Genomic DNA, 26,925 nt, shown 5'->3' on the forward strand with positions numbered 1-26,925 from the left:
GGCAGGCCGGGAGGGAGGGGGAGGGAGGGGGCGGGCCGGCTGTGCGCTCCGCTCGCTGCTGGCTCCGCCGCCGCCGCCGCCGCCGCCGCTGCCGCCTCACACACTAGCGGAGCGGGAGCGCGGCGCGGACGCGAAGCCGCCTGGCTGCTGCGCCCCACACAGCCTGCCGGAGCCGGAGCCTGAACCGCAGCGCCAGCCCCTGCCGTGTCGAGCCGCAGCCCGCGCCGGGGCCGGCGGCGGCTCACGGACAGCGGGGCGGGCGGCGGGTGCTGCCCCGAGGCGGGTAAGGATCTAGCAGCGGCGGCGGCTCGGGGCCCAGAGCGGCCATGGCCGGCGGGAGCTGAGGGAGGGGCGCTCGGTGGAGCGAGGCGACCGGGGCCCAGCCGGTGTCCAGCGCGCCGGGGCTGAGGTGGGGGCCGTTGGGACACTGAGTGGGGAGGCTGCGGCTGGGGTTCCCTGGTCTCCGAGGTCCACTGCAAGCAGCCGAGGGAAGGGAGGGGGTGCTGAGTTGGACCCCAGCCCCGGCGTCCGCACCCGAGCGCGTTCCAAGCCGCGGGGATGAGAGAGAGACTCCAGGAGCGCGCGGAATGGAGAGGGTTTGGGGGAAGCGCAAGGCCCTCCGTGGAGCCGGGGGCTGCCGGAGGAGCAGGCGAGCTAGGAACATTATCCAGCACACACACACTTGTTGGGCGATCTGCTCAGCTCACTCAGGCGCTTCCAGCTCGTCGCGGACACCTGGAAGAGTCACAGCACAGACACAGACACACAGACATTCATCCGTACATATATGTGAACACAGACATACCTCCCGCACACCAGCGCCCACTGGGCACAGTCACCAAGCTCAGAATCTGCTTCGGCGCCTGCACGATCAGCAGCGGGGACACACACAACCCGTGGCCATAGATAACTACAACACAATCGGGTGTGATACTAGGCAGTGCCAGACACACAAACACAACCTCGTGCCTTCCTGTACAGAGATGACTGCCTCGGTTCGCCAGATGAACGCTCCAAGCCTAGCTCCCTGTACACACCGCTGAAGGAACACACCCTGACATAAACGATTGCCCACTCCTTGGCCAGGATATAGGTACACGGCACAGGTCTTCCTTACACCCCTCTACTGTACCCACACACACACAACCCAGAGTCTCATCACACGCCTTGGTAGCACACACCCTAGCACAGAGGTACCTACAGCAGAGACTCATAAACAGAATGCACTGCTCAGAGCATCTTAACACTGGTTGTCACACACACCTTACACCAACAGTGTCACATTACACTCCGCAGCGCGCGCGCGCACACACACACACACACACACACACACACACTCCACTCTCGCTGGTCAGATCCCCTCAGGAGAAGCCTCCAGGTTCTCCTAGAGAGCACCCTGTCACCTCAATCGGGACTTTGTTGTTGTAAATATCCACACAACTGGAGCCCCGGGGCCGGCCAGACCGGCTTCCAGGCGGCACCTCCCCCCACTTGCACTCCGGGGCCCGAACGGCTGAGTATTCCGAGAACAAGCTGGACAGGGCAGGCCGCGCCATGCCGCCACCCTGGGGCTGTGTGACCCTAGGTCCTAATGCAAAAGGTACATTACTGAAGGAGGTGTTTGAGAGTCCGGGCCGTTTAGCTGAGTTCTCCGGGTCACCTGGGTCCCCAGCACACCTAGGTCCCGCACACCTGGGTGCCCCGCTACGGGGCCCGGTCGCAGGCCCGTCCTGTGTGCTGACAAGGCCCGGGGGCCGGAACGGAGACCGCAGCATGCGCAGAAGTAGAGCTGGTAGGCGAATAGGACTCTCGTCCCTTCCTTCGGCCATTCTCCGGTAGTTCAGGCTTCTGGCCTCAGTTTCCCCAGCAGTAGAGGGCGACTATTCTTTCAACAGGAAAAACGGGTAACGCTGAGGCCACCGTGGACTGAGTGCAGGGCAAGTACCCCGTTTCTGCTGCCGTGAGAGGATCGGTTTTATGAGAATGTCCCCACCCGGCCAGGCTCGCGGCTTTGTGATTCCGGCGCCGGCTTCCTCCCTGCCCCCTCCCGGCGCCCGCTGTGCTTCTCCCGCCGGCGCCGGCTTGTGGGGGACCTAGGCGGAGGCCGGAGATGCGGGAGAGGAGGGATTCCCCGCGGCGGTTCTGGTGGCCAGGGACGCGAGTGGCCGCCTGGCCTAAGCGAGTTCTCCCTGTGCTGCGCCTCACCTAGCCTCACCTTGGGCTCCAGAAGACCAGGCGTCACCCTGGTGAGGGGCGGGGGTGGGGTGACTAGAGCCTTAGGAGTGGCCGCCGTCCCCCCCACCACACACACACACACACACACTTGGCGTCCTCTGGGAGAAGGCGCTTGGGCGTGCTGGGTGTGTGCTGTGAGCGCTCACTGACCGAGATGGTGAGGACGAGGGTTGCCCATGCTGGCTGAGCCCAGGACTTAGGACCGACCGGAAGGTGCAGAAGGTGCAGGGCTCTTTCCAGCACCTGCTCTCGGTCAGATGCCTGGACAGGGACAACCCGGAAGGTGGTTGTGGGCACCCTTAGAAGAGGTCTGGATGTGTATGAGAGCGCCTGGGCAGTACTTTCTTGAGTGTGTGTATTGGGGGGAGGGTGTCCGCGGTCGGGTTGAGACCTATAGTAACAACTGGGCTAGGGTAGAGGACGGGTTTCAGGAGAGAATCTACGAAACCTCCGAAAAGAGCGAGACACAGAGTAGGGGGAACAGGCCTGGGTTCTGGTGCAACCTCATCTTGTTGTCTCGCTTCCTTCACCCATCCCTAGTTCCTTCCATATTAGAGGGGACCAACTGTAACGGGGTATCTTGCAGCTCTGGCTATTTCAGCAGAGAGTGCTGGGCAAGAGATGGTGACACCGCCTGGAATGGGGCCTGCCTGGGTGGGGAGGAGCTAAGAGGGAGCCCGGGTTCTGATTTGGGGTGAGAGGTATCCCTGCCAGGAACAAAGCTAGTTGGTGTTGCAGAGAGCGGTTTCGTTAAACAATGTCTTGAGCAGATGCCGTTTGTCAGTTGTGGGTGCAACAGTAGAGCACACACTATCTCTTCTTTCATAGGCTTGCAGATTCGTTTGTTCGGAAAGCACCTACTATGTGACTGGTGGTGGGATAAAATGCTCCGCCGCAGAACTGGGCGGATCTAATCTTTCTTGTAATGTAATAGTGCTTAGGTGCATTAGATCTCATTTAGTTCTCCCAAATAACTTAAAGAGGCAGGGTTTTTTAAAAATGTATTAGCTTTATTTAGTTAGTTTATCTGTGCGTGCACACACATTTGGAGGTCAGAGAATGACTTTCAGTAGTTAGATTTTTCCTTCCACTATGTAGATTTCAGAAACCAAACTGCAAGTCCTCTTATCCACTGAGCCATCTTGCTCACCCGAGAGAGAGGACACCCCCCCACACACACATATACACACCATTTAATAATGTGGAAATGGGTTCAGAAAAGTGAATTACCTGGATAAGGTCACAGAGCTAGGAAGTGTTAGGATGAGGGTTTGAACTCAGCAATCTGGTTCAAGATTGCAGGTGCCTGGAAGCCTGCAGAGGCTAATAGAGGGTTCTGGAAGATAGGAAAGGAACCGAGTACTGCTCGCAGTGGGAAGCCTCTGAACAGCTCCACCCCATGCAGCTTTACTTACTTACCCTCCGCCCAGGCTCTCAGATGGTCCCTTTGTCCTTTGGTGTTTTGAGCTTGCTGCACCAGGGGCTGTTGTGTAATGGTGCTGGGGCAGGTGTGTGTGTGTGTGTGAGGGGGGGGGGTCAGAAACTTCAGAGCTGACCTGTTCACTGCAACAATAAAAAAGCTCTTCGCACAGCATCCAGCAGGAAGTGGACCTTAGTCCCAAAGTGGGATGTGCAAATGAAGGTTCCTAGTGAACCCTCACCTGCGCTCATAACGTCTCAGATGTTGACGCAGATGAAGTTTCTTTTGACCTTTTAGGACTCTTGTCCCCTCGTCCCTCACTCCTAAAGCTTTGATGGGCCTTTGTTGTTGCTGTTTTGTGGTCTGTTTGTTGCTTTCTTTCTTCTTGGCTCCTCAGTCCTCCTGGAGATGGGTTGCTGTGCTTTTCTCTTCTTAGGTTCTGTCTTGTCAGGATCCTGGGCACCCATGTCACTGGGTGGAGAGGCACCCTGGCCTAGGATAGCCTGTGCAGATAAGGCGGCTTCAAAGGCTGCCGCCTGAGACTAATGACTCCCAGCACCAACTGCCTGGGACAAAGTTCAGCAATGTTGGGGGTAGGGACATGGAAAGGCCACTTTACTGCTTCTCCCAGCCCCTTCCTGGCAGGCCACATGACTCTCTCCACAGCTGTAAATGGCTGGGAGGCTTGGGTTCCCTCCTGGTTAGGCCAGATTGGCAATCTAGGGTTGGATGAGAAGTAATAAATGTGATAAATACCATATTTCAGCCTCACGCTTCTGTTGATTCTTTTCCCAAATCCGGTCTTTAAGAGGAGAAGAGATGCTCTTTCACAGATCCTGCCTGTTCAAAACTGCTTCTGTGACCCAGACTGTTTTACATATTTTTGAGTCTTAGAACATCAGTGATGGGGGGGGGGGGTAGGTGGTGGTGCACACCTTTGATCCCTGCACTCTGGAGAAAGGCAGAGGCTGGTGGATCTTTGAGACCAGCCTGGTCTACAGAGTGAGTTCCAGGATAACCAGGGCTACACAGAGAAATCCCTCAAAACCCAAAAAAGATTTGGGGAGGATGCTATAATAAATTAATAATATCCATTTCCAATGATTAAATATTTAGCAGTATACTAGTAGAACCTTAGTTTTTTTGGGATGGTGGTAGCAAAGGTGGTGAAGCTGTAGTTTGCAGGGCTGAAGCTCCTTTTCAACCCCCTGAAACTACTTTCTCCTGAGGTTGTTTTCCAAGACCTTTGCATCACAGTTGCTTGGGGGTTTCTCTAGGTCCCACCTCCAAATCAAAATTCCTAAGGGTAGGGCCAGATAATCCTTATTTGGTAGAACTCTTCAAGTACCTAACCCCTCTTTAACACCCTTTTGGGGCCACCTTCCCTCCAGACCCATCTCCATCCCCATAGCTTCCTTGGGTTGTGCCTTACCCTGTGGTAAGCCCTTCTTGACTGCTGCTGACCGGAAGGGAAGCGACCTCTTACAGGGAGGTGGGGCTGGGAGGCCCAAGGGGTTTGTGTTTCAGGTTGTGATTCCCCAAATAGGATAAAAGTCCCAAGTGAAAGGTTTAATATTTAGCTATCAAAGTGGCCATGAATCAAAATCACCCTGACTTTGTCAGAGTACAGACCCTTCGATTTGTTGCCAAATTTTGTGGACAGACATTTTCCTAGAAAATCCTGCTGGATAACGTTGTACAGTTCTCAAAGGAGGTGTGATCCCCAAACCTAAAGTCTTCTTGATCTGGTGGTGGGGAGCAAAAGTGGGGAAGCTCTCTGGGCAGTTTGGTGTTGGAGTTGGAAGTATGATGGGGTGGGTTCAAACGGGACACCGTAAAATTCTTACTTTATAGAGGAGAAGCTTGTGGTTGAGAGTAAGCATGTGCGCTTACCTCACGGGCTGAGGAGTGGCCAGGAGGGGCCTGCCTTTGGGGAAGGCTCCCCAAGGGAGGTGAAGTGCTTGAGTTGTGCAAGGAATCTGTACATTTGGTGAACATTTGCTGAGCGTTCCAGCCGAGTAAACTCTAAGTGGAAATCCTAGGGAATTGGCAAATAGGCAAGTGAAAAAAAAAAAAAAAACAAAACCATTTACCATACAGCCAAGGCCACCAGGAGTTAAACCCCGGGAATCACAACTTCAGGCCTGCTGTGTGTCTGGTCCAGTGTTAGATGGCACAGTAAACAATTAGAGGGTTGTAACTGTGACTTCAGCTCTCAAGAAGCTTGAGTTTAAGGTCGTCTTGAACCGCATCTTGAATTCTAGGACAGCCTGGGTTACCGTGTTTGAGATCCTGCCTCAAGAAATGCTCCCCGTTTACAGTGCTGTAGGAAAGATAACCATTAGCCAATTTTCCAAACAGGCCTGAAACTACCATTGTGCTAAGTGCTTTGAAAGAAAAGACCATTAGTTGAGTGTCTGCATTGCCATAAACATTCAGCTGACTTTAACTTCAACCCAATGGAAAAGAGATAGTATCGTTTCCATTCGACAGGTAAGAAACTGAGGTTTTCAATTGTTTACTTCAGGAAATATCCAGCAGGGGCTTGCCTCAAATTATCTGAAGGCACAACCCAGGCTTATCTCCACCCTGCTGTCTTCTATGTGCCAAATGGGTGCACAGAAGTAACCCAGCAACCTGACAGTCACCGAGCTAGAACCACTGTTACATGGGCCCAGTCTTTACTGTTGTGTTCTCGTGCCCAGGACATGGCCTAGAACATTCTAGTTGACTAAAACTTTTGTTGAGTACGTGAGTGAGCACTTGCTTTATACCCAGTTTGACCAAGCTACATCAGTCGGGGCGGCGGGAGGAGGGGGGTTGCGTGAGTGAGTATATGAACTCTTGCCTCTTTGGAATGTCTGGCGTCTTCCTGGGGAGTCAGAGAACACAAGAATAGGTGCCCAATACTGTAGTTGAACAACAGGGCCGGGCGGTGTCCGGGGCAGCCCGGTGATTCATTGCCTTGGGATTGGAGCAGACAATAAGTGGCTGTGAGTTGAAGGAAGGAGAGGTCACTGTGGGCTGAAGAGGCCTAGGAAGGCATTGCAGGGCTGTGGGCGGTGTCAAAACCCGTCTTCAGTGGGATGGGCATGATCAGGGTCAGACCTGGGATAGAGATTCTAGAAGAAGGGAAAATGAATGGAACCTGAAACCCTCTTCTCTCCCCACAGAAAATGCTGGGCCAGAAACTTGGGATTTGAATAGAGGAAGGGATTGCCATCATTGTTTAGAGATGTTGGACCAGTGACGGGGACAGTATTGGCAGGTCTGATAACATAGGCAGGCAGACGGCCTCAGAATGGGGTGATGAAAGAGGCAGGCTATTGTGGTGATGGTGGTGCAACCTGTAGTCTAGGGTGTGCACAGAATAGCCCTTCCTGAAAGGATCTGGGGCCGGCAGAGAACGGAGGGTATGAGATACACTGGACCAGTTAGAGATGGGGGAAGGGATGAATATGCAGCAGGTTCTGGATGTAGGCGGGATGAGGGTCAAACAGGAGCCAAAGCCAGGTGTGGTAGTGCACATCTGTAATCCAAGCATTCTGGTTTTGTTGTTTTGTTTTGAGACAGTGTTTCAGGTTTTAATTCCAGAAGCTGAGACAGGAGGAGTTCAAGGCTAGTCTGGGATACCTAGTGAAACTTTGTCTTTAAAAAAATGAAGTCTGGGGATGTAGCTCAGTAGTTGACTATTTATCTAGCATGTGCAATGCCCTGTGCTCAATTCTCAGCATAGGGCTGGGGTGGGGGTGGGCGTATAAAGAAATAAGCAAGCAAGCAAACCAGGAGGCAGCAGACACAGTGAACCAGTGAAGGCTGATGGTGTCATTGCAGCTTTGTCCCAGTTAAACCTGCTGGACTCTCTGTTGCTAAGGACAGGCCAGGGCAGCTCTCAATGTCAACTTGAGGGTCAGTCAGTCCTAATCCCAATTGTGACCTCTACTCCTTCTACATACCTGCCCATGGCAACAGGCAGCAAGGAGTATGGGAACTGTGTGTGTGTGTGCGTGCTTTGAGATATATTTTTGGGGAAGTGAGGGAGGGCTAATACCTACTCAACTTTAACGTTTTTTAAATTTTATTTATTTATTTGTGTGTGTGTGTGAGATGCATGTCACAGAATGTGGGTAGAGGTCAGAGGACAACTTACAAGGCTCAGTTCTCTCCTTCTGATGTAGGTCCCAGGGATTGAACACAGGTCATCAGGCTTGGCAGCAGGCACCTTTACCCACTGAGCCATCTCATTGGCCCTGCTGCTAGCCATTTTCAGTGGTGGGAGTGGGGAGCATTGGACACTGTGGATGCTGTTTGTCAAAAAAAGGGAGAATTTGGGATATAATAATAACTCATACACATAGCTTATTTGGCACCTCAGAAGAAAATGGGAAAAATACTCTTCCCCTCTTCCTCTCGCTAACATGAACGGAAAGTGTAGGACAATACACTAACTCTCAGGGTCTGGGGGACCTGCGGGGTGGGCACGTGTTGCTCTTTTATGACAGATGTGGGGAGGAACGCTCCAGCAGGAGGTGTCCCAGGCCTAACCCTTCCACTTGGTTTTGCTCGCTATCTCAGTATCAGGGTAATTACCATGGGTGACTAAGGCAGGATGCTGGTGAGAAGGAGGTGTTGTGCAAAGCAGGGAGCTGAAAGCCGGGTGGGGGGGCGGTACCCAGGGAACGTCAGCTGGGTAAGGGCGTGCCATGGGCAGGAGCTGCTGTAGACCTGCCTGTCGTCTTACCAACTTCTCCAGCTGGGTCAGATGCAGCTGCTACACCCCACTGTGGGTGAGGCTCTGGGTTCTGGAATCACATATCTGGGCTGGGGTTGACTCTCTCTGTGGGAGGATGGTGAATCAGTGGGAGAGGGAGAGTGGGGGATCGGCTCTGTCAGCCTTTTGGGTCAACTTCCTCTTCCTACCTGATGGCCTCTACTTTGTGTCTTCTCGTAGTTCTCCTGATCCTGGAGCCTGCCGGGATGGGGCCTCTGAGGCCCAGCCCTGGGTCTGGGGGGCAGCGGTTGCTGCTGCCCCCCTTATTGCTGGCACTGCTGCTCCTATTGGCTCCATCTGCAGGCCATACCACCCAGGTAGTATACAAGGTGCCAGAAGAACAGCCGCCCAACACTCTCATTGGGAGCCTTGCTGCTGACTACGGTTTTCCAGACGTGGGTCATCTGTATAAACTAGAGGTAGGTGCTCCATACCTTCGAGTGGATGGCAAGACTGGTGACATTTTCACCACAGAGACCTCCATTGACCGAGAGGGACTCCGTGAATGCCAGAACCAGATCCCTGGGAATCCCTGTATCCTGGAGTTTGAGGTGTCTATCACGGACCTCGTGCAGAATGGCAGCCCCCGGCTGCTAGAGGGACAGATAGAGGTGCAGGACATCAATGACAACACACCTAACTTTGCTTCACCGGTCATCACCCTGGCCATCCCTGAGAACACCAACATCGGCTCGCTCTTCCCCATCCCACTGGCCACAGACCGTGATGCTGGCCCCAATGGTGTCGCATCCTACGAGCTGCAGGCTGGGCCTGAGGCCCAGGAGCTATTTGGACTGCAGGTGGCTGAGGACCAGGAAGAGAAGCAGCCACAGCTCATTGTCATGGGCAACCTAGACCGTGAACGTTGGGACTCCTATGACCTCACCATCAAGGTACAGGATGGCGGGAGTCCTCCACGAGCCAGCAGTGCCCTGCTGCGTGTCACTGTGCTTGATACAAATGACAACGCTCCCAAGTTCGAGCGGCCGTCCTACGAAGCCGAGCTGTCTGAGAATAGCCCCATTGGCCACTCCGTCATCCAGGTGAGAAGCTTCCTCTATCTAACTTGTCAGGATGATTCACCTTTAGAAATGGGACCTACCAAAACTGGGTAGGAGGTTTCTTCACTTGGGGAGGGGGGTAGCCAGAATGTTTTAGGAAGCTCCCTTCTCTCCAGCTCCAGCCAAAGGAGAATTCCTCATCAACTTCCTCTCTTCCATATGAACAAGTGACAGTGACATAGCATCTAAATAACATCATACCTCCCCACTAGACTCAGGGAAACACAGGGATTACCATCTCCTTAGCCTGGGCTAGATCAAGTAACTCACCTTTTACCCAGTAGACCCTTTCTGCCATTGGAGTATCTTCCCACCCAGGGGCAGGTCCCTTGTGTTTGCTTTGGTTGGAGACACGGCCTCATCGTGCCCCTTCTCAACAAAATCACGAGATTGTGTCAGCCAGGAGGGTCCTCGGTTTGGATGAATCACACTGGACTGTTTGTACATTTGCCTTTTTCCCCAGACATAGGGTACCAGGGTTTGTGGCATTTAAGACAGCTATGGAGGGGTCAGCAACTATGAAAATTCTCACCACCCTTCTTCATGGGAACTGCCCCAGGGGCTGGGCAGCAGCTTGGTGGGGCTGGGGCCTGGGAAGGAGCGGTGAAGCGTCCCTGCAGACAGGTGGGTGTATCTCCCGCTGTCATCTCAGCCCTGGCCTCCTGCCAGCCTCATCCTCTTTCTCCTTCGCCATGGGCTGAAGCTATCTCTGTCCATGTTGTGAGCTAGCTAAAGAGAGCTCAGCCGGCCTGGACACCGTTACCCAACCTGAGAGACCCTTCGTTCTGGGTCCTGGAGCTGGAGTGAGTGGGTGGCAGGTTTTATCTCTTCTGGAGACTGGCGGACTAGAATATAAAAATGAGGCTGAGAAAGAATAGAAAGACAGCCGTTCAGGATGGTGAATAATAATAGCCCAGGTGCCAGGCACTGCTCTAAGTACACTATGTGTCTTATATAATTTAATCCTTATAGTACAAGGTAAGTAAGCATTATCCCCATTTTACAGACGGGAATCTGAGCCCACAGAGATTTCTTAATTTGCCTGAGGTCAGAGCCCACCTTAGCTCACGCCCTACAGTCTTGTTACACATACTCTCATTGAGATGACACAGGCCACGCAGAGTCCTTAGAGGTTGGCAGAGTGAGAACTGAGCAAGGTTAGAAAGCGAGAAGTCTTCGACAGAAAGAAAGATGGGGGGTGGGGGGAAGGGGATAGCTAAGAAGTAAGATGGCCAGTCTAGAGACAGGGAGGGCATAGGAGCATAGCCGTAGAGCTGGTGGCAGACAGACTGGGGTGTGCAGGGACACCAGGATAACTGGGAGCCCTTGTGCAGGAGTCTCCTCCGCAGAAAGCCTTGACAGCTATGGACAGGGTTTCCCTTCCTAAGGGGACGGAAGTCCAGCTGTGGCACGAGGGCCTCTAGGTATAGTGCTCAGTACTGCGTAATTGGATTTCTTAGAAACAGATGGATGGGAAAATGAATGAATGATTGACAAGCAGATCAAAAGAAAAGGGGAATTATTTAGGAATCACTTGCCGTGTTCTAGGTAGCATTGGTTATTTCGTTATATTATCCCGTGTAACCTTCACCATAATCTTATGAAGTTCCATTATTCATCCCCATTTTATACATTTGTAGAGTGAGCTGGGGAAGATTAAATAATTGGCCCAAGGTCACATAATTAATTGGAAAGCAGTAGAACTGGGATTTGAACCCAAGACTTTGGTTTTGTTCCCTAGAGACTGCCAAGGTATGCCTACCGTTCCTTTCTCCCCTCTGCCCCTCAGACAGACAGACACGCACGCGCGCGCGCACATACACACACACACACACACACTCTATTACATTTTGTTTGGCTGTAAATACTTTCAACCCCTCATAGCCATCCCCACCTGGCTTCTGTTGCCCCATTACCACCCATGTTTGTATAGACTTGGTCCCAGTGTAGGGCGGCATTGGCGTGGGAGGGCGTGCCCACTGCAAAGGGACAGGCAGTTCATTGTTTGGTGCTGGAAGCCCAGCCCGCTGCCAGCAGGCTCTGTGGCCTGCACAAACCCCTCCCTTCTGGCCCCAGGCTCAGGCCGGATTCCTCACACTGGTGCCTTGCCAGCAACAGACAACAGTCAAGGAGTTGCAGAAACAGGTTCCCCCAGTTTGACAGCAGTGGCTGGGTTGGGCCTGCTGGGCTCTTTCTGACCCGTATCTCTATCTGGCTGCTTTCAATAGAAATCCCCTCACCTGGGGCCTCTAGTTGGGCATGGGGGTCTCCACTGATGCATGTACACACATGAACAAACACACCTTGCACTCAAATATCGCAGCTTACAGTCACATACTTACTGTGTATGTGACACACCTGCATACAAGGTATGTACATAAGTGCATGCATGCCTACTATCTCTACTGCTCAAACAGTCTCTCATCTCTTCAGAAGGTGGGTGGTGGGGGCTGGGGGGTGGGAGAGCAGTTCATTTGGCTGGAAGGGTTTGCTCAATGATGGTTGGCTAGCTCTGTGTTTAAGTGGACTGGTGCAAACCAAGAGTGGAATATAATTCTGCCTGGTCCTAGTGTTCCAGGGTCACTAAGAAGGATTTGCAAGCTACATCTGGGTTCTTTAGGAAAATAGGTTAGCCGTGTCTAACAGGGTGTCAGGCCCAGGGGAAAGACTGTAGAGTGCTGCTTTTGGAAAGGGTGCTGAGTTAACTTCATTGAGTCTGGTGTGCTTGTGGGAAAGGACATTAGCAACACATGCACCTTAACTTACTAATCTGTCCCTGTTCCCTGTAGGTGAAAGCCAATGACTCGGACCAAGGTGCCAATGCAGAGATTGACTATACCTTCCACCAGGCGCCTGAAGTTGTCAAGCGTCTTTTGCGACTAGACAGAAACACTGGACTTATCACCGTGCAGGGTCCTGTGGACCGTGAGGATCTAAGCACTCTGCGTTTCTCAGTGCTGGCCAGGGACCGAGGCGCCACCCCGAAGAGCGCCCGTGCCCAGGTAGTCGTGACTGTGAAAGACATGAACGACAATGCCCCCACCATTGAGATCCGAGGCATAGGGCTGGTGACTCACCAAGATGGGATGGCTAACATCTCAGAGGATGTGGCAGAGGAAACTGCCGTGGCCTTGGTGCAGGTATCTGATCGAGATGAAGGAGAGAATGCAGCGGTCACCTGTGTCGTAGCAGGGGATGTGCCCTTCCAGCTGCGCCAGGCCAGTGAGACAGGCAGTGACAGCAAGAAAAAGTACTTTCTGCAGACCACCACCCCTCTTGACTATGAGAAAGTCAAAGACTATACCATTGAGATCGTGGCCGTGGACTCCGGCAACCCCCCACTCTCTAGCACCAACTCCCTCAAGGTCCAGGTGGTAGATGTCAATGACAATGCCCCGGTCTTCACCCAGAGTATCACTGAAGTCGCCTTCCCAGAAAACAACAAGCCTGGGGAAGTGGTGGCCGAGGTCACTGCCAGTGACGCTGACTCCGGCTCTAACGCCGAGCTGGTGTATTCTCTGGAACCCGAGCCAGCTGCCCAGGGCCTCTTCACCATCTCACCTGAGAACGGAGAGATCCGGGTGAAGACGTCGCTGGATCGGGAACAGAGAGACAGCTATGAGCTGAAGGTGGTGGCGGCTGACCGGGGCAGTCCCAGCCTTCAGGGTACAGCCACGGTCCTTGTCAACGTGCTGGACTGCAATGACAACGACCCCAAGTTTATGCTGAGTGGCTACAACTTCTCAGTGATGGAGAACATGCCCGCACTGAGTCCAGTGGGCATGGTGACTGTCATTGATGGAGACAAGGGGGAGAATGCCCGGGTACAGCTCTCGGTCGAGCAGGACAATGGTGACTTTGTTATCCAGAATGGCACAGGCACCATCTTATCCAGCTTGAGCTTCGACAGGGAGCAACAGAGTACCTATACCTTCCAGCTGAAGGCTGTAGATGGTGGCGTCCCACCTCGCTCAGCATACGTCGGTGTCACCATCAACGTGTTGGATGAGAATGACAACGCACCCTTTATCACCGCCCCCTCCAACACGTCTCACCGACTGCTGACCCCACAGACGCGGCTTGGCGAGACAGTCAGCCAGGTGACGGCGGAGGACATTGACTCCGGTGTCAATGCCGAGCTGACCTATAGCATCGCTGGTGGCAACCCTTATGGACTCTTCCAGATTGGATCGCATTCAGGCGCCATCACCCTAGAGAAGGAGATTGAACGGCGCCACCATGGGTTACACCGCCTCGTGGTGAAGGTCAGTGACCGTGGCAAGCCCCCACGCTATGGCACAGCCTTGGTCCACCTTTACGTCAACGAGACGTTAGCCAACCGCACACTGCTGGAGACCCTCCTTGTCCATAGTCTGGACACACCACTGGACATTGACATCGCCGGGGACCCAGAGTACGAGCGTTCCAAGCAGCGTGGCAATATTCTCTTTGGTGTCGTGGCCGGAGTGGTAGCCGTGGCCTTACTCATCGCCCTGGCAGTGCTTGTGCGCTACTGCCGGCAGCGGGAGGCCAAGAGTGGCTATCAGGCTGGCAAGAAGGAGACTAAGGACCTGTATGCTCCCAAGCCCAGCGGCAAAGCGGCTAAGGGAAGCAAGAACAAAGGGAAGAAGAGCAAGTCCCCAAAGCCCGTGAAGCCAGTGGAGGACGAGGATGAGGCTGGGCTGCAGAAGTCCCTCAAGTTCAACCTCATGAGCGATGCCCCTGGGGACAGTCCCCGAATCCACCTGCCCCTCAACTACCCACCAGGCAGCCCCGACTTAGGCCGCCATTACCGCTCCAACTCCCCACTGCCTTCAATCCAGCTACAACCCCAGTCACCCTCGGCCTCCAAGAAGCACCAGGTGGTGCAGGACCTACCGCCTGCAAACACTTTTGTGGGCACCGGGGACACCACGTCCACGGGCTCCGAGCAGTACTCCGACTACAGCTATCGCACCAACCCCCCCAAATACCCCAGCAAGCAGGTAGGCCAGCCCTTTCGGCTTAGCACGCCCCAGCCCCCACCCCACCCCTACCGTGGGGCCATCTGGACCGAGGTGTGGGAGTGATGAAGCAGATGTGTCTTGCCTGCCATGATCAACTAGATCATGTGGGAACATCCTGAGCTAGCTGTGGGAGGTGGGAATACTGAGCTGGGGGTACTGAGGCCTCACTAAGGACCCTGCTGCCTTACTCAGATATGAAGGGTTAGGCTGAGTGGAAACGGATGCGGGGAGGGGGCGGCTCTGAAGTGTCTTCCCTGCTCCTCCCCACAAGGGAGAGAAGTCTGTGACTTCTTGTCAGATCCCAGGATGCTGTACTAGCTACTGGGTCTTTCAGGTGGAGCCGATGATGGGCAGGTGAACAGGTTTGGAGACAGAAGGGAACAGGGTAAAGTGGGAGACTATTCCAAACCTGGGTCTCCCTCGGAGATCAGCTATGCAGGTGCTCCTTTGGAGGGGACACAGAAGACCTAGAATCTGGGTGGGGACTCTGCTGGGGAGGGAGGAACCTCCCCATTTGTGCCTTCTGTATGTATTGTGTATTAACTTCTTCCTCATCCCCAGGCCCCGGGGGCTGGCCCCGCACCCCTACCCCAGCCCTATCCATGTGACCCTGATAATAAAGTTCTCTATTTTTGGAGTTTTGGTTTCTTATTTTCCCAGAACTGAGAGAAGCAGCGAGAGAGACTGGAAGCAGCTTTGTTCTCAAGTCCTGCCTCAATTTCCCCATGTCTGCCCTTTATCCCTCCCTGCTCCCTAGGCCTGCCTACTTTACTCCAGCCCTATCTTAGTATATCATCTCCTGCCCACCCCCACACCGTTTCCATGTTTGGAGAAAGTTCCAGCCTTCAAATGGGGGAGTACGCTAGCACGCTCCCTCACCCCATGTCTGTGAGGCCTTCTCCCTGGCATGAGACTCCTCACCAAGAAAGGGTAGGAGGGGAGGCTCTGCCTCCTAGTCCAATTCAGTGTTTTCCCATCTGCCTTAATGGAGTAGCTTCTGAGAGAGCTGAAACCGGAGCACCTGTGTGGGGTGGCAGCCAGCCTCCTGCCTCAGGTGAAGCCAGAGAACCTTTTGATTACACCATCTACCTTCCCTCAGGGCAGTCTCTTCCCCCAAGTCCCTTTCCCAGCCTCTTTAGCACACCAACACTTAGCAATTAGCTGGCCCTGCCCTGTGTCTCCCCACGATCACCACCCTGGGCTCCAGAGAGGGAAGGTCCTGGGAGAGGCAGAGATCCACTTTACACCCTCCTGCTTGGGTGAGCCATTGCCATAGGATGAGGTGTCCCAATTCTGTCTCCTGCCTAAGGTCATCTCCTTCCCCTTCCTTCAGCTCCTTACTCGAGCCAGGACTGCCAGCTAGCTCTCTTTCTCTCTCTCTCCCTCCGTCTCTCACTTCTTGCTCTCTTGGGTCTGCCCTGCCTCTGGTTATACCTGAGGGAAGTTAAGGTGTGGGTGAGGGACCTCTGGTCCTGAGGAAATCTCTGAGGCCGGAGGCAACCCATCTCCATGGTGACCGAAGAGGCTTGAGACACTCCCAGGAGGTCCAAGTCGCCAACTGTCTTCTGGGTTCCGTCTATAAACTCCCCAAAGCCCTGGGGTACCCCCAAAGTGAAAAACATCTGAAGACTTTTGGAGGAGTGGGATATGGGGAGGTCATACCTAGTTACAACTTCTTTCTCCTGAGAAGTTAGCTGTCAGGTGACCTCCAGAAACTCCTGGTCTCACACTCTTTCTCTTCCATTTCTGCCTTGCAACCATTGCTTCTTCCATTCCTTAGTTCATTGATATTTTTTTTTTCTTTCTCAAGGGCTGAGGGATTGTCCCTCACTGGGCTCCAACCCATCCAACCCATCCATGGAACCACACTGAATACCTCCTCCCAACATCTGAGTCTAACCAAACCTTTCATTGTCATCACCAGAGCACATAAGCCAAGTTCCTACTGCATGCTCAGTGTGGTATTCGACTTTGATAGAAAAATGGTGTCAAGTGAGAAGGCCCATAGGCAGCTTTTCCTTATGTGCACTATAGAATGATTTTAACTTTCTTTGGGGTACAGGGTCTCACTATGTTGCTTTGAGTGGCCTGGAGCTTTCTTTATAGACCTGACTGGTCTTGAATTCAGAGAGATCCACTCTCTCTGCCTTCCTAGTGCTGGAAGTAACTCATGTGCCACCATGTCTGACTCCGTGAAATTGTTTTTACTGCTGTTCTTTCCCGTTTTGGGAGGCCTGGCTAGCTGCAAGGTACCCTATGTGAGTTCACTCAGTGATCATGACTGTGTGACACAGGCCAGTTTATTATAGTCATTTCACAGAAGTGAGAACTAGCAGTTGGCGGAGTCAGAAATGAAGCATAAAGCATCAGGGAATCTGGCTTCCAGACTCCGCCATTATCTACTATACAATTAAAAGCTGATTCCATGATTAAGTTAGTGAGAAACTAGCTATCACATCCTGTAAAAAGTTCTGCAAAACCCTGTCACAAAGGGTGAACTTGTTAAACTTGTATAACTGAGTTTTCCACATTTGTTTGACTATAGTGCCTCCTCCTCCTTTTAGGACATAATATGGGGGAAATATTAATGAGCTTCTAGGAGGAGACTAGGAACCCAGGGTTAGCTTGTGACAGGTAGGATTAGAGCAGAAGGGCCGCCTTGCCTAGGGTCACTGTGTGAGCAGCTCTTGAAGCAGATGAGCATGATGCGGTTGGAAGCTGGGAGAGGGCAGAAAGGGAAGCAATCTGGCTGGGGTGGAGGTTGTAGGAGAGAGTACAGTGAGCCAGGAAGAACTATACATTGAAGAGAGTCAGGATGCCTTGCTAAACATCCCTCAAGAGGAAAAGTCACACATCCCAGTTTCGCAGATGAACTGACTTTTAGAAAGGGCGTTTGCTTTGCCTAGCCTGTGTAGAGCCCTAGCTCAACTCCTATTTGTGCTAGAGGTGGGGGGACAGGAGCACTAAGGTTTGGACTAATATGGCAGTGAGGATGACGAAGACAGGTGGATGGATCTGGCTGAAGGAAGGGAGAAAGGGCCAACGATATTCACGGTCCTAATTGATAGGATATGGGGGTGGGTTTGAGGGAGAAATTACCTAGATTCCCGGGTGGCTATCAGCTTTCTGAGTGCTGGTGATGGGCTAGTGATGAGCTCACTGCTTATGTGAAAGGCGATCAATGAGAAATAATTTGATTTCAGGCATGTTGGATCTGGAGGGTCAGTATGGGTAGCCCGTGAAATACTCAGCAAGAACTCAGGACCAGAGATTTAGTGATCTGATCTTTTAAGATTTGACAGACGTGCAGGACCTGTTAAGGTTAAGTATGACCATCCAGCATAGGAGTAAGGCCCAAGGGACTTGTCCACATGCAGGACTGAAGCCCCTGATAGCCAGGGAAGAAGGAGAAGCACCAATAACCAGGCTGTCCTATGCCTTCGAGGACCATCCTGGAGCCTGTTTATCCCATTACCAGGTGGACCTCACTCCTTTATAACCTCGTAGCTCCAAAAGTGCAGGTCAGTTCTGGAGACCTCATTTCATCACCCAGACCTTGCATTGTTTGGGGCTGAATAGGTTCCTGCAAAGGTGGGGAGGTATCAGTGGACTGTTGTACCAGAACCAAAGTTCCTTGCCCTGATATCCCTGCCCCGAACTCAGACATCAGTAGGAGGTTGCAGGAAGGGTGGGGAGTGGGCTTACAACCTGAGATCACCTCGCTTGGCTAGCTCCTTGACCTTTTGTGAAAGGGCCCCAAAGCTGAGTCATGGTGCTTCTGTCTTGGAGGATTAGAGTCTGTTGATTCCCCAACAGGACCTGGGCCTTGATGTTCCTCTGGCCTCCAGGGATCCAGGATCTGTGCCCTCCACAACTCTTAATTTCTAGTTGGCATGAAAACCAGTGGAGGTCCCAGGTGGGTGGCTTGATGGTTGTGCCAAGTGCCAGGCTGAGGTTGCCAGGTTCCTGGTCTGATCATTAACCCATGGCAGGCAGACAGGATTGCTGGCAGGAAACAGCCTGTCGCTGTTCCATTCTTCCAATGCCAGTACCCAGTCTAAACTCAAATCTGGTTTCACCAAGCAGGGTGTCCCTCCTCGGGCTCCTTTCTGTTTCCTAGAGGGGACTCCGCCACACTGGGTCTTGCCCTCTACGACCCCTTCCCTGACATGGAGCACTGAAGGGGTCTATTTATGTTCTCTGACACCACGTGTTTGACTTACCAAGTTTCCCTCTCCTCCCTCCATCCCCTCCCACACTCAGGCCTCTATAAGAGGATTTATAGAGGGCTGGGGCCTGAGCAGGAGGGGCTCTTGGAAGCCTCAGCACTGCAAACTTGGTCTGAGGAGCAAGATGCGAAAGGTTGGTACCCCTTTGGGATGGAGGCAATGGGAAGTTGCAGAGCAGTGAGACAGGAGAAGAGCCCAAGCCTGGAAGGTACAGTTAGACTAATAGCGGACGGTTCTGTGTGGAAGAGAGGAGTCCTCTGCTTCCAGGAAGCTGTTTCAGAAGCTTGAGGCTGTGCTGGTGTTTAGAGGCCAGGCTGGCATCTGGAGTTGGCTGAGACTGTGCTGTTCTGCTCTCGGGTTCTACTCTACTGCTACTCACTCTGTCCTGAAAGACAACGGGAGGCCATGCCTGCATCGGGAAGCTGTGCTGGCACAGGGTTAGGGTGGTCATGGCAGTCTGGGGCTGTAATAACAGTGGGGGCTATGCTGTATTGGGACTTTGAGTGTGTGAACTTGGCTGTACTGGGAGCGAGCCTCGAAGTAAGAGGCATCTCTACTAGAGTCTATGCTTTCTGGGGCCTATGCTGTACTAAAGGGGCTGGGCCTCTTCTTGGCTGTTGCTGAGGTCTGGGAGGGTCTTGTTGGGTTTAGGATTGGTGTGGTGCTGGGCCCCATAGAGGAAGCTAGCCAGCCAAGAATAATACCCTCTCTCCCTACAGTTACCTCACCGCCGCGTCACGTTCTCGGCCACCAGTCAGGCCCAGGAGCTGCAGGACCCATCACAGCACAGTTATTATGATAGTGGCCTGGAAGAGTCTGAAACACCATCTAGCAAGTCATCCTCAGGGCCCCGACTTGGTCCCTTGGCCCTACCCGAGGACCACTATGAGCGCACCACCCCTGACGGCAGCATAGGTGAAATGGAGCACCCCGAGAACGGTGAGGAGCGTCCGCATGGCTGAGGCATCCTAGGAGGGAGTAGAAGTTCAAGAGAAACGGTGATGCTTTAAAATGGTCCTCCATGTCTTGAGTTCCGTTTGTGTGTGAGCACCATACTTTCAGATCTATCTACTCATTGGCTCCTCACACTCTCTGACCTGAGAATGTTATGGTACCCACTTTACAGTGAGGAAAACTGAGACTCAGAGAGGTCCTGCAACTTGTCCAAAATTATACCTCTGGAAAGTAACAAACCCAGAAGGGATTCATCTCTATGTCTGACTCTGGGGTCTTTGGGGTCAGCATTGCCTTACACTGACTTGCTGAGGACAGGGACCCCTGAAAATGGTGGCCTGGAGGCTCAGATAATGGTGAGGAAACTGGAAGGATGGTGGTGGTCCCCAAATGAGTGAGAGAATTTGAGATGAGAGCATGAGACTCCCAGATGCTATGAAGAACTCAGAGAAGGATGGAATCTCCCCCGTCCCCAGGAGAAGAGTGGGAGAAGGTTTGGCTAAGGAGGAACTGGGAGGAAGTCTGGAAGGAGTGGGCCTCCCGAGGAGGAGTTTGAAGGGAGGAGCTGGAGCAGAGCTGAGTGTGGGAATGGATGGTGAAGTATCTTGTGAGTCTGCCTGTGCTGTCCGGGATGTGTATGTGTGTGAGGCTATTCATGGCAGCCTGTGGAGGAGAATCTGAAGGAGCCAACCCTTGGGATAGAAAGACTGACTGAGAGCTGTCCTTGGGCCTCACACTTCTCTTAGTCCAAAGTCTCCCTCCTCCCCAAAGATGAAAAGTACCAGTCTTCGCCCTGAGTCATAGGGTCCTGTCTAACCTCCCAGGCCCTGGGCCCAGAGCACCCTCTGCCCCCTCCCCTGCCACTCCCTGCCTGCGTGATCTCATGCCAGTCTCGTCCTTTTTGTGCCCGCGCAGAGCCGGCTGGCCGGAGCAGGCCCTGAGGCAGAGTGCCAGGTAGGTGGGAGCTGCTCTGGGGTCTGGGGTCTATGGGACTCGCCCCAGCACCCAGCCCCGCCCACCCAGTGCTCTGTGCCATATTGGGTCCCCCAGCCATGAACTAAAGAGCTTTGGTGCTTTGAGGGTTAATAACAAAACTATCCCCTCCTCACCTTACACTGGCAGGAGGCCAAGTTACAGTGGGTGGTGCTGGGGGAGCCCCTGCCCCAGGCAGATCTTCTCAGTCGTGTCCCTGAGGGGGGTCACCGCCTGGTGCTGTCCCTGAGTGAGGGCGGCCCAGGGGCAGCTGTGACAGGAAGTGCTCATGGCCCAGCCGTTCCCATGGAGACTCTGCTGCCCAGCAACCACACTGGCTACTGCTGATGTCAGGCGGCCAACTCCTGTTCCCGTGGGTGTTCTGGGCAGGGAGCTGGGGGCAAGGCCAGGGTGGTGGCTGGTGAGGGGCTGGTGTGAGGTGGGCAGGGGCTGCATGTGTGTGCTTGTTGTGTGTGTGTGTGCTTATGCGTGAACATCCCACATAGAAGCTCGTCCCCTCCCCTTGGCTTTAAAGTAAGGCATTGCTGTGCTGGTGTGGGGTGTGGTTCTAAGAAAGCGGGGAGCATGTAAGGCTTGAAGGGACTCGGAAGGAAGGTATGTGCCGTCTTTGTCTGAGGACAGAGGTGTCCAATGGTGTAGATTTGTATAGCCATGACTTTGTATGTGTGGGGGGAGGGGCCTCTAAATTAGGATGGGATTTCCTCAACCCTCTCTGAGGGTGGAATTCCATGATTGAACCTGTCTGGAGACAGGTGACGGTTTGTAGATGAGCTGTTTGTGCACCTGTCTGAGGGCAGATTTGGTGGGTGTGTGCGGAGTGCTAGAGGGTAGATGAAGTTGGAAGAGCAGCACCTATTTAAGGAGCATGCGTGCGTGTGTGTGTGTGTGTGTGTGTGTGTGTGAGAGAGAGAGAGAGAGAGAGAGAGAGAGAGATTGTGTGCGTGTGTGTTTGTGAGTGTGTATGTGTGTGTGCGTGTGTGAGTGTGTGCGTGCACACATGTGTGTGTGAGAAAGAGATTGTGTGTATGAGTATGTATGTGAGTGTGTGAGAGAGCGTGTGTTTGTGTGAGTGTGTATGTGAGAGAGTGTGAGAGTGTGTTGTGTGCGTGCACGAGTGTGTGTGTGTGTGTGTGTGTGTGTGAGAGACTGACCTAGAAAGCAGCAGTACACTGGGTCACAGGTAGATAAGGGAGTCTGTGCTTGCCTGAATGGTGTGTGTTGCTCTGTGGGCAGGAGAAACCGCACCTCAGTACAGAAGCCGAGTGCATATGATAATGGGAGACCACAGAGCAGAGGTTTTCGAGGCTACCATCTCCAATGGCTGTCCTTGCTTTCCTACAGACCTCCGCCCTTTGCCCGACGTCGCCATGACGGGCACTTGTACCCGGGAGTGCAGCGAGTTTGGTCACTCTGACACATGCTGGATGCCTGGCCAGTCGTCTCCCAGCCGCCGGACCAAGAGCAGCGCCCTCAAACTCTCCACCTTCGTGCCTTACCAGGACCGAGGAGGGCAGGAGCCTGCGGGCGCCGGCAGCCCCAGCCCCCCGGAAGACCGGAACACCAAAACGGCCCCCGTGCGCCTCCTGCCCTCCTACAGTGCCTTCTCCCACAGTAGCCATGACTCCTGCAAGGACTCGGCCACCTTGGAGGAAATTCCCCTGACCCAGACCTCGGACTTCCCACCCACAGCCGCACCGACATCAGCCCAGACCGCCGCCAAGCGTGAGATCTACCTGTGAGCCCCCTTCTGGCCGGCGGCCACCCCTCCCCCAGTCGCCGGCCAGCTCCCAACTGGGTCTATTCCAGGGCCCATCTCAATCCCTCCAGCGTGGACTCTGTGGCCAGGTCCCGTTCCGTGAGAGAACTGGCTTCAAGACCACGTTGGCCCTTGCCCCCATGCAGGGTCCAGGTCCTTCCCCCCATTCCTACCCCTTAGCTCCAAGGAGCCCCTTCTTCCCCGTCTATGGGGCTCCTCCATCCAGCGGATGCCCACGGGCTCCTCTGCAATGACTGGGCTCCCTTCCATCTACTTCTAGGGAGTACCCCCTTGCTTTGGGCAGATGGTGGAGTCAAGAGTCAGCAGCACACTTTAACTCATTGTTTCCTTCGTGGCTGACCAGGGCAGTGTAGCCTTGCAGCTGGGTAAACTGGGGGACTTATTCCCTGGGAATGCTCAGAGGAAACTCTCCACCAGGGGCTCTCTGAAGGGCTGTTGTTACCAAAGGTGGGGTGGGGATTGGGGTGAGAGCGCTGCGAAGACCTTCTTCCAGTACTGCTCCTGGGCTGGCCCACCTGCCTACAGGCTCATGTCTGATCCCATCTGGGCACCCCCTTCCCTGCTGGTCTTGCGGTGTCTGTATATAAGGACCTTGGAATGATGTTCCCATTTCTGCCTGATTTGCAACTTTTCTCGTTGATGTTGTGTTGTCTTGGGGGGCCCCTCTGGGGGGACCTGCCCTGTGCCCCTCCTCCCTGCCGCAGTGCCCCCCAGGCCTCTATTGTTCCATGTTGTAAATACCCCTGGGGCCGTGGTGGGATGGGGGTGCAGGCCAGGGAAACAAATGGTGGGTGGGGGGTGGGGACAGGGGTAACATTTGCCTATCAGCAGAGCTGGGCTTTTATTTAATTTTTTTTTTTAAAAAAAAAATACAAATCTCTATTTTTTTGGAACTGTTGCGCTGTGCCCTGGGGGGTGGGGAATCCCCTCTCAGACTGGCCTCCCACACCCAGACAGATGAGCATCGCAGAGGGGCCCTGAGGCTGTGGGGGGCAGCTGGACAGGGATGGGATGACTGTGCCTCTGGCCTGGTTGGGTGAGTTGGGAGCAGGAAAGTTTGCTCAGGGGGTGGCTGGTTGCTGCCTCCTATATGGGGGACCCGCACCTTGCCTCCTCCCTGCCCCCCAACCCCCAGCCCCCGCCATGACTGACCCATCAGCCTGTAAAACCACCATTGCCTTGATCTCAGGGGGTGGGAGGGCTGCCTCAGGGCACCCTGGGCTCCAGGCCCCTTCTTCCAGTTGGGCTTCCCTTCACCAGGGTCAGGGGTCCCATGGGGGAGGGGTGGGGAGGTTAGGGGGCAGAGAAGCCCAGTCAGCCATGATGAGGTGGGGGTTTTCTTCACCTCAGGGGGCCAAGGTGTGAGGGGTATCCTGCAGAGCCCCCGTCTCCCACTGTGGCCATCTCAAAGCCTCAGCCTCTCTTCCTTCCAGAAGCCCCCACTGCCTTGGCCCCTACCTCTCCAGCTCCCCAAGGGCCCAGGCTGGGAGGCTGGAGACTCAGGGTATGGCCCCCACTTGACTTAGTCTAAGCTTGGGGGGGTGGCCCATGTGTGGGAGGGGTGGACAGGCTGGTGGGTCATCTGGTGCCTTTGGGAACTGTGCTGCTGGAGTCTTGCCTCCTGTAACCCCAGAGACCCCACTCCACCCCAGAAAAGCCAGGGGGCTGTAGAAATCACCCTATTCTCTGCCTCCTTACCCCGCTTTTGTTTGGGGTAACAGTGCTGGGAAGGAGTGCATGGTTAGGGTGGTGGCCCCCCCGGCATCCATAGCCCTTCTGTGGAGGGCAGTGGGTAGGGTGGCTAAGGTGACAACAACCAGGTCTAGGGGTTGGCCAAAGGCTCCTTTCCTTAGGGGAGGCCCGGGAAGCGGGCCAGGGGCTTGTTAAAGACACAGCCCCTTTCCCCTGCACAAATGGGGCAGGTGCAATAGCGGTGGAGCTGGTAGAAAGAGGTGCAGTGGCCTGGAGGGCTGTCCTGGGTCCTGAAGGTTAGGATCTGGACAAAAAGATTGTATGAGGCCCAACTGCTCAATGGAGAGGGTAATCCAGCCAAGAGGCATCCCTGGGGTCAGCAGACTCCCACTGGAAGCCCCTGGTGGCCTGGGTACCCTGGCTTGGCCTTGGAGACTCCTGAGCACTGAGCGGGAGGGCAGAGGAACATTTTGCACAATGGAGAAGCCAGAAGAAGGAAGGGGGTAGCCTAGATGGCTGGGAGGGCTCAGAAGCACAGAGCAGAAGTCCTTCCACAGACAAATGCAGAGCCCTGGCCCCCTGGTTGGGGTAAGGGCACTGAGTCTGTCACCACCTGGGCACTCAAGAGGTGAAACCAAAGGTGGGCAGGGGACGGGTGGCAGCACTAGGGACTAGCCTTGTTGGTCCTAGGTCTGTGAAACCCCTCCCCAATGCCTTGTGTCGCGTACAGTTTTATGTACTAATAGGCGACATTTGGCCAGAGGAGACCCCCCTCAAACCCAGCCTGACCCAGTCAGTGTCTTCCTAGAGGGGACCAAGTTGGTCCCCATCTCCCTACTTCAGAGCATGTCTCGTAGTAGGGGAAGGGTATGTGGGGACATACTTTCTAAGGTCCCTGAAGCATCTCTCACATCATAAGGGGAGCTGTCTCTAGGCATCCCTAACCTGTGGGCTCCCTAGTCCTTGTCTCCCCTTGGGAGTCTCTGGGGACATGAATTCCCACCAGGGACCATGGGAACATGTCTCGCTTCCCTATCCAGGCTCTCTGAGGAGCCTGTTTGCCTCCCAGGGTTCCTGGGAGTACCTAAGACAAGTCAGTCTTGGGCCGGCTCTCTTTCCAGGGAAAAGCTGTCTCTGAAGCTCCCCGGAAGAGATGTCTCTGGCCCTCCCCCATCTCTCCTATGAGGGTGTCTGTCCTGCAGCACTTGGAATAAGACTGAGCATCTCTCTGAATTGTCTTTTCTCCTAGGGGCTCGAGGATACCACTCTCTCCTGAGGGAGGCCCCCTGGAGCCATTTCTTCCCTGGGTGGGGGTGTCCTGGTGTTGGGAGGGCTTGTGTTGACCATGTGAAAGTCTCTTAGGGAGGCATCTCCTTGTGAGACTTCTCTGGGAGGGAGGGCCGTCTCGCTCATGGGGGTTCCAGGGCGAGTATGTCTGCCCATGGGAGGGGAGACTGTGTCTCTTCGGGTTATCTGAGTGGGGAGGGGGGCCGTGTCTCTCTCGTGTGTCGGGGGGGTGGGATCGGGAGGGGGGTTTGGGCGCGTCGGGTGCCCACTTCGGGGTCGTGTTTCTCTTGGTTCGTGCCACTTCCCACCGCCTCGCTCCTCCCGGGAAGGGCCCCCGCCCCCACTCCATCCCCACCCCCGGCGCTGCGAGCACAATCCCGTTGATTTGTAATGATTTCTGTCTTTTCTGTCTTTCTCTTTCTCTGACCTCCCTCCCCTCGCCGCGAGCATGCGCAGGCACCGCCCCTACCCCCTCCGGTTCGGTTCGTTTCCGGTTTGTTTGCTGAGCTGTCAATGAAAGACCCATGTAATTATTCCCGAGCTTTACAATAAAAGTGTGAAAACCGGACCCCACTTCGCTTCTTCCAGCCCCTCAGGTCCACATCCCTGGGAGAATAGAGCTATTCTTGGGTGGAGGCCTTGGGCTAGGAGGACATGAGAGAGAGAGAGAGAGAGAGAGAGAGACCCATATTGGAATCACGGTGCCTTGGGGGTTGAGGGCAGGGGGCGGCGGAAAGAACTCTGAGGAGAGAGTTTGAGGTTAGCACACCTCAAAGTGACACCTATTGGCTCGTGGCTCTCACCCGCCCCGAGCTCAGGTGCAGGTCAGGAACGGAGGGACTCTCTGGGAGGATGGTACCGTATGATTTTCTTCAGTGGGGAGCCCTCCAGGGACTCGGGGGTGGGAACTGGGGCCCTGGTGTCGTTCCCTGGTGTATCACTTCCCGCTCCTTTGGCAATGAGTAGGCATTGCGGAACTGGATGGGAGGGGGGGCGGGAGGCATCTGTGTGTCTGGCACTTCCTCCCACGCTTAGGAACGAGGGTTGGAAGTTGATTTTGGGGAAGGGGACTGACAAGGTTTCTGTCCTGGGCTCCAGCTGCGCTCTCTTTCCCCTTTCTGGACTGCAGCTGCCTAGCCTCCTCCTGCCCAGCTCCCGGGTAAACACCGGCTGGAGAGAGGTCGAAGAACTGATATCGGATCGGCCAGTTCCCGGCTCCGCCTTCGGGGACACGCCTCCTCTCCTCGCCAGGCGTGTTTCCGGTCGGCCTGCGCCCTGTCCAGGGCCTATGCTTTCAGGGCCTAGGACTCTGGGTCCATCCAGCCACTGGGATTAGTTGAGCACGGGGACTAATCCCGGATGAGCCATGGTGTAAACCCGGATTGACTGGAGGACGGTGTGTGTATTGGGAGGGGGTGTCGGTCGCTGGTGCCCCTTCATCCATTCCCAGAGGCATGGCCTGATGGGGTCTAGAGTCTCACTCCAGGTCTCTGCTACTTT

At 54.4% G+C, this 26,925-nt stretch overlaps 1 protein-coding gene across 4 annotated transcripts; it reads left to right on the plus strand.

Annotated features, from left to right (window-relative positions):
• Positions 1 to 109: 109 nt before the first annotated feature.
• Positions 110 to 25,993, plus strand: Pcdh1 (protocadherin 1). 4 transcript variants are annotated; one of them, XM_085699951.2, is made up of 6 exons: positions 110 to 283; positions 6,017 to 6,148; positions 8,607 to 9,469; positions 12,277 to 14,472; positions 19,442 to 19,661; positions 22,011 to 25,993. In XM_085699951.2, the coding sequence occupies exons 3-6, from the start codon at positions 8,633 to 8,635 to the stop codon at positions 22,406 to 22,408; spliced, it is 3,651 nt and encodes a 1,216-aa protein (XP_085556077.2). In that variant the 5' UTR covers positions 110 to 283; positions 6,017 to 6,148; positions 8,607 to 8,632; the 3' UTR covers positions 22,409 to 25,993. The 4 variants fall into 4 exon arrangements, with proteins under 4 accessions (XP_085556077.2, XP_085556076.2, XP_048275577.3 ...); XM_085699950.2 differs by lacking the exon at positions 6,017 to 6,148; XM_048419620.3 differs by lacking the exons at positions 110 to 283; positions 6,017 to 6,148 and adding an exon at positions 20,592 to 20,630 and having other exon boundaries at positions 22,011 to 22,144.
• The last annotated feature ends 932 nt before the right edge of the window (positions 25,994 to 26,925 follow it).

Source organism: Myodes glareolus, chromosome 13 (assembly GCF_982192425.1).
Source record: "Myodes glareolus chromosome 13, mMyoGla1.1, whole genome shotgun sequence".
In the NCBI taxonomy this organism is placed as follows: Eukaryota; Metazoa; Chordata; class Mammalia; order Rodentia; family Cricetidae; genus Myodes; species Myodes glareolus.

Bases quoted from the DNA above. Each gene is read 5' to 3' on its own strand.
- Pcdh1 (XM_085699951.2), top strand. From the start codon at position 8,633: ATGGGGCCTCTGAGGCCCAGCCCTGGGTCTGGGGGGCAGCGGTTGCTG. The intron at 14,473-19,441 runs GTAGGCCAGCCC...CTCTCCCTACAG, and splicing joins CCAAATACCCCAGCAAGCAG to TTACCTCACCGCCGCGTCAC. The intron at 19,662-22,010 runs GTGAGGAGCGTC...GCTTTCCTACAG, and splicing joins AATGGAGCACCCCGAGAACG to ACCTCCGCCCTTTGCCCGAC.